Raw genomic sequence first — 14,985 nt, 5'->3', positions numbered from 1 at the left:
CTACTTGTAAAGTAAAAGAAATATCAAAATTTTCCGTTCGTATTAAATAATATACTCAGTTAAATACAGATTTGCATCCAGCCTATCTATCCGCTGGACCGAATTAATATTATCAAAAATTTATAAAAAAATGGGCGAAAATCGTTCGTTTTTGGCCTCGCCGTTTTTTGATCGGAATGATGTAAGGACGTTTAAACTCGATTTTCAACGACGTAGGTCATTTGCATTGGACTATTTTGTTTGTTTGGAGTTCGTTGTGAGAGGGGTGGTAGCAGTGAAACGTCGACGCGCACTTGCCGTAAATGCGTCCATCTTGTCTGTAATTGTGGTTTGTTATAATATCGGATTTTGCTGCCCATATGACTGGCATCACTGCCGATTTTATGGTAGGTGTTTATATAACATTATTTGAATTTCAACAGTTGATGTTTACATCAATACCAGAAACCAATAGCTGCATACTGCGCCCGCCACTTCACCGCTACGCTTGGTCAAACGTCACGCCAGGCTTTGTTGTTAGTACGCAACCGCGTGACACAATATTTCGGGGACAAGTATTGAAGTTGTTATAATGACTGGCAGGGATGGAAACAGCTTTCGTACATCACATGTTTCTCAACGGGGTTTGCGACAGACCGGGAATGGACTGTCGACAAAGTTCTGTGCTGTTTTTCAAATATTAAGGCCAGTCTATGGGTGTTTAACACTATATCGAGGGGGCAAGGGTTATTTTCGTTCAACGTAATTGCAATATTTTTTTGTTCGTACTACGTAAATTGAAAAAATAAATTCTGTAATTCTGTAATCACAGGCTAGACGTACAACGTAATCGATCAAATATTTTTTTCGTACACTGTAAAAATGTGTCATTTTTCTCGGTACGTACAAGAATTTACATCCAAATAAAAAAATCGTAAAGAATAATCCAGGGAAATTACATTATAGAAACTGTAAAACGACTAGATGACACAATTCACTACAAAATTGAATGTCAAGACGTAAAAGGCCCTCTAACCGAATGAAGAGCATTACGAGGGTAATATGCTCGTGCATCTCTACACACGGCGCAGCAATGGCGGAGAATTTGAGCCGGAGAGCTCTTCGGACCATTCAATGTTCCTTTTTTTAACACTGTAAACTGTAAAAACGTCTTTTTTTCCTTGTAAATTGTAAAAAGCCCTTTTTATTTCCCGTAAAACCGTACCAGCTACCCCCTTGCCTCCCCTCTATATCCACATATACTGTACTGATTTTACATATACTAAACGTTACCGCTAACAAGAAATTACACGAATAAACCTCACAACCCCAAAATAAGGGTGCGAATTTGCGCCACCGCTCACCGCTCGGTGTATTTATAATCGATGTATGCCAGTTCCAGGGCATATTTCATTTAACCACGGTTGTACGTTTCATTGCATTATCAGATTTGAGCACGCGAGCGATAACAAGCGTTATGTAGCAATATGTCAAATAGCAACATGGTTTTGTAGGAGTACGGCTATGTAACAATACGTTATGTAGCATCACGGATATGCCAAAAATAAAGTTCTTTTAAAAAATGATGATTTTTTTTATGAAACATCCAAAAGTCACACCAACGCGACAGGCACATTTACCAAAAAGCAACGAAAAACGAGAGGAACTGACGCATATTTTGTAGGCCTTATAAAGTAATATGTTACGTAGCAATACGGTTATGTAACAATATGTTACACAGCAACACGGTTATGTAACATTATGTTACGCAGCAACACGGTTATGTAACATTATGTTACGCAGCAACACGGTTATGTAACGTTGTTACGTTGCAACACATTGATGTAACAATATGTTACATAGCAACACGGTTATATAACAATATGTTACGCAGCAACACGGTTATGTAACACCATGTTACGCAGCAACAAGGTTATGTAACATTATGTTACGTTGCAACACATTAATGTAACAATATGTTACGTAGCAACACGGTTATGTAACAATATGTTATGCAGCAACACGATAATGTAAAATTATGTTACGCAGCAACATGGTTATGTAACAATATGTTGTTGATGAATTGTGTTACGTTACAACATGCAGCCCTGAGTTGCCAGGCAACATGGTTACGTAACGTTGAGTTTGTGTGAAAACATTGAATGGTACTCTGTCACGTGAAGGTATATACAAGTAGTACAATTAGTTGTATGGTAATGCTCTATATGATATTACAGTGAATTACACTCTTATATTACGTCATGTGGTATTACGTTGTGGCATTACGTCATATGTCCTTACGTCAAGTGGCATTTATTAAATCACGTGGAATTACACGTGATAACCCTCGTCACATGAGTGCGACTTAAACGTCTGAGAGAACGGACAGAGAGCTTTGAACTGTGGCGGATTGTAATCACGTATTGAGTGGACTACTTGACGATGCAATAATCACACACACTCTATCCTTATCTTCTCCTTAAAGAAAGAAGAGAACACTCTGTCAGAGTTCAGCAAAATGTTGATTTTATGACTTTTAATGAATTTTGAAGGGGCGTAAATTTTGAGTGAGTATACACTGATTTTATGTCCCTGTCGTAAAAGATCTAGATATGGCAATGCCGTTCTTTTTCTCCTGTTTTAAAGCCATGCGTCGCGTTTAGACTCCAAAGTCGTTTATTCTGCTCTTAGTGCCATTGTATTCGTCTCTTCGTTTTAAATCAAGTTCCTATAAACCCCGACGAATGTCGCGTTTCACGCTTCAGCGGTGTAAAAGGGTAATTACTCGTTGGGTAACTGGGTCCGATTTCATTACATGTACTGAGGTCGTAAAACAAATATTTTTTATCGTCAAAGGGTACCCGATTAAATGCCACGCTTTCGGGGCCTGTCTGCGTTAACATGCGTTACAGCAGCGTTATGATTACAAGCACTAGAAAAGGACGAGGTTGATTACTCTCGCTCGATCTTTCTTGGAGTACGTAATCGCCACTTGTAATCTTGTAATCGCCACTTGTAAGAAAAACAACAGAAATGAATAAGCAGTATAATGTGACAATAGCGGGCGCACGTCATTCCTAAAACGGATTCTAGTGCCTTGGAATTAAAATAAAAAAAAAATATGTAATAATAATAATAATTTAAAATTATCTTTTGAATGCGTAGATTTTAACTGTTAGTGCGTTGAAAACTAATTAGAAAGAATTCAATGTATTTTACAGAGATATCAGTTATTGGGGTCATATTAGGATTTTGATATTTTTTTCTCCCGAATATGGCTTAATCGCCTATAGCTATAGTAGAAGATACGAATCATACGTAACAGTATGGGATGATTCATTTCCTAGTACGGAATCAAAATTGCGGTGTAGTATACTTGCTGTGGGGTTTAGGTATATAACTCGTCGTGACGCGGTGGGCAGAATACGCAAAATAATCGCCGATATTATGACTACTGTGGTAAGTTTTATTTTCACATTCACAGGATTATTATGGCAATAAAACTGATAATGACAGTCGTCAATCAATGAGTTATTGCTCTCATAATAGTAGCATCATAAAGGACCTTAGAAATATATCCATTTATTAGAGATCTGTCATTCTCCCTGAATATAGCTTAAAGTTATCGACTATACCCCTAGCATACCAATGACCTTATTATATGATAATTAGGCAATTGTCATATATATGTGGATGGCATTGGCGGGCGACTCGGTTAATAACGATGGACTATTTCTAGTGCCAACGCGATAACTATATAATGCAGGACCAAACCCGATATGATCAGCCTGCCTGGTGATGATCGTGTGACTTTCAACACTCAAGTAAGCGAGTCAGAGGTCGGTATTTATGTACCACCGATTCATAAGACATTGTCGCGTAACATTCAACACCCGCGAACTCTTAGTTAGAATTGTACCTGGGTTTATATAACTAAAACGCATATATTACTGCTATAGTCTTTCTGTTTAATTTTTTGTGATAACCATAACTGTCTTTAACATATGTATGCATCATATGGAGCGTGCATGACTTATGTCGCTCGTAAAACACCCTTCATATTTCATCTCAGAATTTAATATTTAGTTTCATAGTAGCGGGATTAGTCTGGCTAGGCAAGTATTACGAATTTGAATACACTATTGTGGTTTGGGGTGCACAGTGTGTCGTAGGGGGGGGGTGCCGTAAGACTAATTACACCAAGGCTGCATTATAGAGATACACTCTTATATCGCAGACAAAACTAATCGTGATTCCTACAACATAGTGATTAGTAAGTTATGTACAGCAATAACTAGTCACGCCTGCTACCCGCTAAAACATACATGAATGCTAGCATTATATTATTTACGATATCGAGATCGCCTTGAATAATTATTGTCGTACACCCCCGTTGTTTTAAATAAAACAACACAAACGTGTTGTTCAATGGTCACGTTGGAACGCTAGGAAGTATACATGGATTCATTTGTACACCAATAAAAGTTCCCACCATGCAACACAAAGAGTCTGTAGTTTTCAAAACTCAAAACTCGGTCCGCGTTCACAACTCTTCCAGCCAAATTCGATGCTGGTTAACCGTGTGCTCGTCCCCATGTTAGTGGGAGTACATACTACCAATCCTGTCTTATTATTGGTCGGGACACCTTAAAGGCAGAATATCATACAGTATAAATAAATTACATCGGTTTTATGCGTTTGCTAAACCGTCGAAACGATGACATTTTTATGACTGAAAGGGCGTATGCTAATACGAGATATGGCCAAGCCTCTGGATCGGTTTACGATTACCGCAAGCCCCACTACCGCATTTTAATTAGGAAAACAAAAAAACGACGTCATTTGAAACGCGGGTTGTTTAGAAGTGTTGGCGCATAGAACTCATCTAAAGTCACCTGGGTCTACCTCTTGCAGTGTGTTGTCTCTTCACCAGCTCATTAGACAGCTCGGATGAGCATCCTCGTTTCTTCAAGAGAATATTGATCATGACAAGCGAACAGATCTTTGTCAAGATGCAACAGGATATCGAAGAGCGTCTCCACTGTGTGGGATTTGCCGCTGAAGTATGTTACTATAATTCATTGAATATCTGTAATAATTGTGTGTGATTCTTCGTATATGTATCGAGGAAAAGCGTTTCACTGGCGCCGCGTTGGTTTTGTGCATCTTCCCAACAATACTCCACCTTAAATTTGTTGCAGTATTTGCCTGGTCTGTGCGGGCAAAGTAACCTGTCTGCGTTAGTGGCAGTGTCGGTGAAATTTTAATGTGCCTGGCATCCTCTGTTCCGTTTGTTTAGGACCCGGGGTTCAGGACAAGAACACTGTGCGGATTTAGTTTGGTTAAAACAACAGCACAGGATTTCGTATTTCTATATATTGCATGAAGCACGAGTCGGTTATTCTTACCGCGTTTAGACACACTATAAATGTACAGTGTATCGCACCATTTGTTAACACATTCGATAACGGAGTTTTACGTCGGGTGTGCCTAGTAACTCGTGTGAGATTGATGTGTTGGCATGTGGTTGTCACGCACTGCTGTTCTGGGGTAGGGAAATGAATACGACTTTAACCAGTGATGTTATTGCATGGCAGCCATGCGTCCAAGGGAAGTGTTTTATTTGTCTTAGATGTGAAACTGGATTTTATATATACTGGTGTTTCCGGTGTAATTCCGATGTGAAACTCTATACAACGCAGATAACAACTCGACCCTGTCATAATAGTTCCAGTACGACGTTTTAAACTTTCTTTCATTTTTGCTAATGCAACCAATAACAATTTAACCATATCAGTAATGATATTATCCAAATTTGAATCAATTACTCAAAATCAATCTCACCACCAACAACTTTTGCTGAATTGTTTTAAATAATGTAATTAGTTCGCACTCGGGAAATGGGTGGCAGTGCCGCGTATATAAACCCTAGACAAATAAGCAGCCTTGTCGAGGTAAACTGCAGAGGGCGGACTTCCTAACTATTTTATGGACGTTCGTCCTTCATAGACCACTTTCCCGGAAGTAGCGATACTGGGGTGCAAAAATACTCCTGCTTTGTCACAGCTGAATATACAGATATGTCAGTTTGCTGATAGTCGATAGAAGGGAATTTTATTTTTGTGACGCCGATTGGTAGACCCAGAAGCACAATATCATGCAATACATTCAACAACGACACGCGCGCGCATGCGAAGCGCCGTATCTTCGACTTCCGGGAAAGTCGTCTATTGGTTAGCGAGTTAGAAATGAATGAACGATTTTTTTTATTAATTTCTCGGCTGTTCATGTTCGTTACTAATACTACACTGTAAAACATGTTGAAAAAGCGGCATGCAATTTTAGCGAATTGTGGTAAAATGACGTAATAGCGAAATGTTGATTTAGCTAATCTCTCTTGTCATTGCTGATTTCCTTGTTTGGCGGCCATTTTGAACTGATAATTAAGTCTTGAATTAGCGAATCAGTTCTCTCGCTAAATTCGCAAAAAAGAAATGCTCGCGAAAAGACATGTTTTACAGTATTTGTTTTAAATAATCATTCAGAATGTGCCTAATTCAATAATTCAGTGCGATTATCTTCGCGAACTTCTGTGAGTGCTTGTGACTTGTATGACAGTGCCGTAGTGCCTTCACATTGTATCGTGGATGTAGCCACAGCTGGATAAATATGCGAAGGTTCAACTATCACTTAATTTCCACTTACAGTAGTACCCGCCAGTGAAAAGATTAAAGCGGGAGGGTCGTCACCTGCGCACGCGCGGGAATTGAGTCCCAAGCGATGATAACAACACACGCTAAGAAAGCAAAGGCTCATGGGTAGACGCTTGTTCGTTAACAATGACGCGCTATGGTCATCTGACGCATGCGCAGGTGACGACTTCCCCGCGCATGTTGTACCGGACTGTATCGTTACTGGTTGTTTGGTATTTATTTTTGAATATTTCACTGATAAATAATTATAAATCTAAACCAAATCAAAACCGTTGCAATATACAAACCCCTAACCCTAGAATATCACACATTAATCATGTCGTCCAAATGACGAGACAACTAAGCACCCATATGCTATGATACAATGAACAAAACAATATGGCGCTGAGTGGCATCACATACGCACATTTAAATATCTGAGGGAAAAAAAACAACAACGATGCAAAGAGGTTTGAAAGCTAACCTCGCCAAAGTGTGTTATTGTGTAACAGTGTTTTCAATAAGATGTATTACCTGCAAAAAGCAATTGTGTCTCTGTCATAGTTTATGAAAACATGTTTTGACTTTTATTAATAATGAGCAAACTAAGAATGCGGCATCAAACGTGTTACCATGGTATGTGTATGTTTATGTAAACATCGTAGTGTCAAACGATGATGGAATCTGGGATACACTTCGGTGTCTCGTGACTTGTTCGGCAATTTGAAAATAGATTTGTGTGAAGTATATACATTCAAAATGTAAATCTTACGTCGATACTATCTTAATACCCTCGTTAATTGATAACTTTTTATAACCAGCAGTTTATGTGGTAACCTGTTTTACCAGTAGTCCATATACGTTTTCACCAGCAGTCTACGTAATAATTCCTTTTCACCAGCAGTGCACGTGATTACCTGTTTTTATCTTCTCCATTACTTAGATTTTTTGATGATTGAAAACAAACCTTCTACAAATGAGATACGTTAGGTCTCATCCAACCAAAACAGTTACATGTGTCATGTAGTGTTATTTACAGTTCAATGCATCCTAATATACATATTCATTATGTATTTTCTTACAGGAATACAGCTCACATAAAATCGTAGAACGCAGGCGCAGACACCGAATCAATTCTTGTATCAGCGAGCTCAGTCACGTGATTCCTTCATCGTTTGTCAGATCGGTAAGAGAGCCTAATCTTGATACATCACACGTAATACATCAGTTGATACACCAGAACTATATGGATTGCTGGTATTGAATATTGATATTCAAACTTGATCATGATTTATGATAACTAATATTAATATTTTGTTCACACAGAACATAATATTTCATCGCAGATAAACATATTATCTCATCACAGATAACATATTTTATATAAATCTTGTGTAGGGGCTATGTACAACCTGAAAGTTTCAGTTGTAGTTTCAGAAAATTCTGTCATATAAATCAACGTTATAACAGTTTAGTACGATCTATTACCAGACGCACACAATAACGTTCAGAGCTCGAAGATGGCTCCAGTCAGTCTGAGTCTTCAGTGACACTTTCCTTGGCTTTTCTCCTTGGCTTATATCCACTATTGCGTTTATATAACACGCATGGGTGTACGACATCTCATTATTCAGTGACTGTGTGACAACTCCTCGGTCCCTTTGTGTCCTTCAACAGCAAGTAACATACCACTTTATTATTCATCATCAGAAACACAGCAGTAATACTGGTAAACTGGAGAAAGCGGAAGTGCTGGAGTTGGCAGTTGCATACATCCATGAAATACAACGAACGGGGAAAGATATATCACTAGACACGAAGAAAGACGACAGAGTAGATGCCAACGATAACGATGTAGGTAGGTAGCTGTAATCACGTGTTCAATATCCTACCTACGTCATACGTATATTTAGCATATTAGATAAATGTGTAGAGTGCGAGGTAAGGCCTTGATCTCTTATTCTATAATCTGCATTTTATTTTATACGTGGAATAAATAAATTACACCCTTTTTCATTGTGAGAATGTGGTATATGAGAAATGCACAGAATGACGGGAAATCATTTAAACAAAATATAATTAAACATGTCTACTGGGAATCTAGTTAAAATAACAAATGAAAGGATGGATGAATAGATGGATGGATACAAACTAACGATGCACGGTATTTTCTTTGCATGATAAGTGTGAGTATAAAAGTCCTGTAACAATGCAATAATATATCTAAACAATTTTGAGTAGAAATTACTAGCTCCGAGTGTATCCTATAGAATAATATAACATGGAATTTTAAAAAGTTCTCAAATTTTGTTGAGCATAAATGTGTATAAACAAAATAAAATACTAGCCAAATTTAAAAAAAGGCGGGAGAACTGTATGCACTTGTCACATGTTTGAATTATACTCACAATGAAAACAACATATCGGTTTACTTTAAGCATATTACCAACATCTAGTTCTCACAGCAGTATAAACGTCTTTATTCCGTCCACTTATTTCTACATCTAACAAATGTTTTATTTCGGCCAAACTTTACACTTTGTCTTGAAAATTGCCTTCCATGAAAATTAAACTTGATTGATATTTTATACTGACTGATAAGATTCCCAAATTTTAAGATGACCAGATAAAAATTATTCTAACCACAAGAAGGCAATTATTTTAAGTGAAATTTAACCATTATCTTGAAAAATATTCATGAAACATGTACCAAAATCGAACTTGGCCAAGATTCCAAATTGGTTAAGACATTATCCAAGTTTGAAACAAATTGGATGGAATTGGTTTGAGTACTTGAAATCATGACATCACCAACAACACCAAAAGGACAGACATTTTCTATTATGATGACATGGACAAGATGAAAATGAATACTGATGTATCATTTTCTGATCCGATTCCATCACATTTCAACTAGTTTCAGGTTACACGCATAGACAATACGTTCCTAATTCTCACACCTTTGATGAAATGTGATTTTCCAAAACGAAAGTCCGAGCGATCATTGTGAGATATGGTAATTGGAATATTGCAAGTAGTCAGAAATGTCGGGCATTATTAACTAAGGTGTTTTGTTTTGTTTTCCACAGACGATGTAACAGAACTCGAAGAAATTGGTAAGCGGCGATTCGAAGATGGTTACAAAGCCTGCATGAAAGAAATTGCTCGTTATTTAGCGGAGGTAGAAGCCATGGCTCCACAGGACATCCGATTCCTTCGTCTGTTATGTCACTTACAGAACCAGAATTTCGAAGATGTCTTTAAAAAGGAAAAGTCGAATCTTAAGCCACTGGTGAAACCTATACGTCTTCTACCAAAGATAGGAATTACAAGATTTGAGAAATCGCTCAATGGTCACTCGGAAGTAGCGTTACATCATGGGCGTTATGACAGAAGTCCAATCAGCAGTCCGGACACTCCGAGTTCTGATTTTGAAACGCCCTCAAGCGAACCTCCACCGCTGAACTCACCTCCTGTGCGAGACAGGCAAGTCACAACGCATTTCCTCGCGAAACAGGAGCCGTCAGATCCACCGCCATGCGAAGCCAAACGGAAAAGAACCTCATCAGGGGAACTCAAAGTCGTAAATGTTTCTAGTTTGACAAGATTTGCCTCGCCGAGCCCATCACCGACAAGAACGACAGCGACCTCAACGATGGTGAATGGTTCAAACTCGGGAAGAATCGCGTTAAGCCCGAACGGCCAAACGTCGAACACGTGTACATCGGCGAATTCACCAACGGCTGTCTCATCCACTAATGGCAATACGTCAGAAGACGGTCGACGCCAGCAACCAACAACGTTATTACCAGTCAATGTACAAACAACACCTATGGGCGCGAACGGAATCCAGACTGCCATAAACTCGCCAGTAACTGCCAACGGAATTGCTACAAACCCATCGCCACAATTCCTAACGATTCTACCACATCCATTCCAGCATCCACCGGCTACTAAAGTCCTGACGGGTTCTAAAATCGTACTAGACCCAGTCACCGGGCAATACTTTCTCCTGCCACCGACACAGTGCATTCAGCTTCCAACACATGTCCACGTTGCACCCCAGGGGGCTAATCACATACTGCTAAACCACCCCACTGCTCCTGGCCACATCTTTCCACCTCCACCGCCATTTAATCACGTGATTACAGCTAGTGGTCATCTGCTGTCCACATCGACCAATCATATTGCGTCAAACGGCATGCTGCAATCACAGTGTCCCAACACTCTTTTAGCAGTGGCGCCCACAACGAGCAGTGCGGCAACGATTAACGTTCCACAGAGCGAATCAGTATATTCCAAGTTCTTAAACTATGGGGGCCATAGCCCGAATTCGTCTTCACAGGAATCTTCATATACGACCTCACCCACTACCACTGTTTCCAGTTCGTACTGCAGCAGAATTCTTCCCGGACCGCCACTCAGCCCGACCATCAACCCAATACAGGCATTAGAGAACATTGCAAAGAAAGACCCGCGCTAAATCTTGACATTCATGACTGCCATTTCTGGGCCCGATGCATCGCCGATATGTCTGTAACGAAAGCTACTGTAATCATAATAGTGACATGCAACACCCACCGCGATCGTGTTTTTTTTCTTATTGTGTCTAATTATCAGACTGATCAACCATACCTATCATGATCAAGGTTTTGAAAAAAAGTGTTGGTGTGATAGAGGGACGGGGGTTCTTCACTAGAATTCAAGACTGTCGACCAGGTTCAAAAAGGACTTGTTGGCCCAAAAATGTCTGGACGTAGACCATGTCCCATATGACCCCCATGCAGGGATTTGTCGTGAAAGATTACAGTATAGTATACCTCATTCATGGAATAACTATATATTGTTTTTGTTTTCACACCTCTCCCCTTGGTTTGGGGTATCCGTGTCATTGAAACTCATTCACAGCATGTACTAATTAGCGATTAAAGCGGGAGGGTCGACACCTGCGCACGCTCGATAACAACACACGCAAAAAACGCAAAGGCTCATGGTTAGACGCTTGTTTGTAAACAATGACACGCTATGGCCATCTGACGCATGCGCAGGTGACGACGCCCCCACTTTAAACAACATGTAACGAAGTCATTGCATTGGAATGGTCCTAGCATTTATTGCTTATTAAATAATTCAATATGTATACAAATGAATTTAAACTCATAATTGTTATCACGGTGATATTTCGCTTATGAGATTCGAATCCATCTTACGGTCTACGTAAAACATTCTTATTGTAAAAATGTTTCTAATGCATGTATTCAACATGTATTACCTGAGTGAGAATTGATGGTAATCTTCAACATTTCTTTAAATGCAACTGGGCGAACAGTCCGCCATCTTGGATGCATTCCATTCTTGAATATATTTTGTGGTTGCCATCTTAGATACCTTACGTCATGGTCGCCATTTTGGATAAACTAGGTCACGAATAGTCACCTGATATGCAAACTGTCCTTGAATTCAAATCCTAGTATCAATAACAATATTTACCTAAATATGTAACCCTAAAGTTTACGTCACTAGCAACACATAGTAACAGACTTCAAGTTTATTTCAGTATGATTTTCCAGCGTATGATAACATCATATTACGTCGAATTGTATGTGGCAAACATGCTCGTGTTTTTGTAAATTACTTTTAAAAACTAAACTGACAAGCTATGATACTGTTCTTTGAGTTTATATTGATGACGTCACGTGTATATGTTGCTTGTGAAGAAAAGCAGTGTATTTATGTACTAAGATAACACGACTGATGGTTGTAAATACTGTTGAGCGGTTTTAAAGTACCTTAGCTGATCATGCTAATATATGTGTTGTGTATTTAAATGTAAGTCACGTGACGTGTTGATTTCCAGATACTGACGCGGTCGCATGTTGGCGCTTCATATTCGCATTTCGCGTAGAGCGCCATCCTGTGCCATGTTTTATAGATAGAGTTTGACTATTTTAAGGCCAAAAAAAAAATGAACCACCGAATTTTAAACTTCGTATACTGTTAATTGTGACTTGTCTCTTATGATGTATTTTTGAAAATTATTCCTTAAAAATATTGCAAATTGTATTTTGTAAACGATAATTCAGATTGTCAAAAAAATACGATTTGTCTTGTACTGCTAGAACATGTCAAATTTGTGCAAAAAAATGGTGGCGAACGAGAGTGAGTATTTGAGCTTATCCGAGCTGTGTTTGTAGATGTATGTTCTGTTTTTCATCAACGAATTTGACCTCAGGGTCGTCGACGATCCAAGCCACTCAACCCACCGATTACCATGGTAACGATATTCACAGCACTTCCGTTATAGTATACACATATTTCATCTACATTTATTTATTTATTTATTTATTTATTTATTTATTTATTTATTTATTTATTTATTTATTTATTTATTTATTTATTTATTTATTTATTTATTTATTTATTTATTTATTTATTTATTTATTTATTTATTTATTTATTTATTTTGCTCGAGTTTTAACATCTATGACTGAACTAGAAGATTCGTGTTCAATGAATAAACTGTAATGAGAATGTCAACCCTCTTTTTTCGTGTCTATTGTGTTATTATTGGGACGGAGTACGTCATCGATGAATATAGCCTCGTCCCGTAAAAAAATACCGGCGTCAGGATGGATATCAAGTTAGACAAGCCACCAAAGTAACGAACGTGCTATTAGTACAAATGAGGGCGTACCGTTAACTGACTGTAACAGGATTATTCGAAATGTCTCGTTTTCGCTATAACTAATACACCGAATCTAACTACGTCATGCATACACATACTGAGGGAACACAAGCTTAAGTCAACTCACTTGCAAACATATTCAGTGAGTATGAATGTTATTAATCTTTTCAGAAGCATAATTATTCCCGCCAAATGTTGGTGACACATTTTTTCAATTTATATCACGGTTACTAGAAGAAGTAACTAGTGTTTATATTTGTTTGAGTAATTTTGGCCCAAATGGACACAATTACATATTGGCTACATAAATTGGTCAACATTTTGGATAAGTTTTATTTGACGACAATAGTACTTACAAGTTACTTAGGACTAACCTACAACCGTCCCCGAGAAGTGAAAACGGATTATTCGCAACTTCATTCACCACCGAAGTTCAAGTTCAAAATAGGCAATATTATCTTATACTCACTATATTAATTCACCAGGGATTAATTCACATATGATCAGCTACCCATTAAACAACAACAAAAACACGCTGCCGAATTGCCAGGCGTGTGGTATTCAGGATTGGGAATATGACCTCCATTCTGAGGGTACGTGAAAATGTCTCGCTGTTCCTGTCTTCGGTTCGTGTACGATTTCATAAAATTTTACGTGATAACTTGAATTTACCCCCAAAAGAAAGAAGATTTAACGAGATACAATATAACGTGATCCGCTGTGTTATTTCCAATCACCCGCAGTACTGTCATAGTATATAGTTACTTTATAAATGTCATTAATCCCTCGTTCCCCTATAATCACCGTATACAGCAGTCCGTACTAACATCGTAAGTTTACGGGGTCATGGTATAGGTGAAATACGATCCACTGTCGGCGTTGGTGCGAGAGAAAACTCTCGCGTGTTATTACAGGCCAGATGCTGCATTTTACAAGTTATTTATCTTATCGGGGTGGAACTACCCAAAATTCCATTCGCGTGCATGACACCATCTATTTATTAATAGAGTGAGCGAGAGTCTGTAAGGTCGAGTTTATTCGCCGACTGTCTAGAGATGGAGGAAGGCAAAAATGAGCAAACGACGTCGGATGTCGAAGAGGACATCAAAACTGGACCAGAGAACGGTGAAGCGGTCGTGTTGAACTCGGAGAATGATAATGAAGCCGTTAATTACGATGCCGAACGGCGAGATGTGGAAGTAAACTCTGGCGTAGAAGACACGAACGTCATGCCGGATTCAACATCAGTACTTTTAAATTCACAAGGGTCCGATTCACCGGAAATTAAGAAAGACAGTGGCGATGAGGATGAGATTGAGCTCCAAGACATGGTGAGTTTATCAAAGTATGTCGTTAATTAACCTCAAGTAATGTGTCTATTACAGCAAATGACGGGTACATTGTTTGTTTCATATGTGAGCCAGTTACTGTGGTCTTATACATAGTATAGATGGTGTCCCTATTACTAGGCAAATTTATGTTGTGTTATTACTACGCATATTTAAGTAGTCATGATTTGTTTACTCCGCAAATTTACATCGTCTTGAATAGGTACCATGGGTAGGGCGTGGGTGGGCGGGTTTAGGTTAGGTATTGGTGGTGGTGTTGGCAATGGGTTATATGCACGGT

The 14,985-nt window shown here is 38.7% G+C and overlaps 1 protein-coding gene across 1 annotated transcript in view; it reads left to right on the top strand.

The window, feature by feature from the left end:
• LOC100366340 (uncharacterized) overlaps window positions 1–13,213 on the top strand; it is a 43,131-nt gene extending 29,918 nt beyond the window's left edge. Inside the window, exons 3-5 of the mRNA XM_006812545.3 lie at window positions 7,756–7,857; window positions 8,382–8,529; window positions 9,761–13,213. Coding sequence (XP_006812608.1) covers window positions 7,756–7,857; window positions 8,382–8,529; window positions 9,761–11,154 — 1,644 coding nt within the window. The 3' untranslated portion in view covers window positions 11,155–13,213. The remainder of the gene's footprint in view (window positions 1–7,755; window positions 7,858–8,381; window positions 8,530–9,760) is intronic.
• Window positions 13,214–14,985: the final 1,772 nt, after the last annotated feature.

The sequence above is a fragment of the Saccoglossus kowalevskii genome, chromosome 9 (genome assembly GCF_978046115.1).
Source record: "Saccoglossus kowalevskii chromosome 9, keSacKowa6.1, whole genome shotgun sequence".
Taxonomy (NCBI): Eukaryota; Metazoa; Hemichordata; class Enteropneusta; family Harrimaniidae; genus Saccoglossus; species Saccoglossus kowalevskii.
The sequence above is the reverse complement of the archived record's forward strand: the minus strand, read 5'-3'. Positions and strand labels throughout refer to the sequence as shown.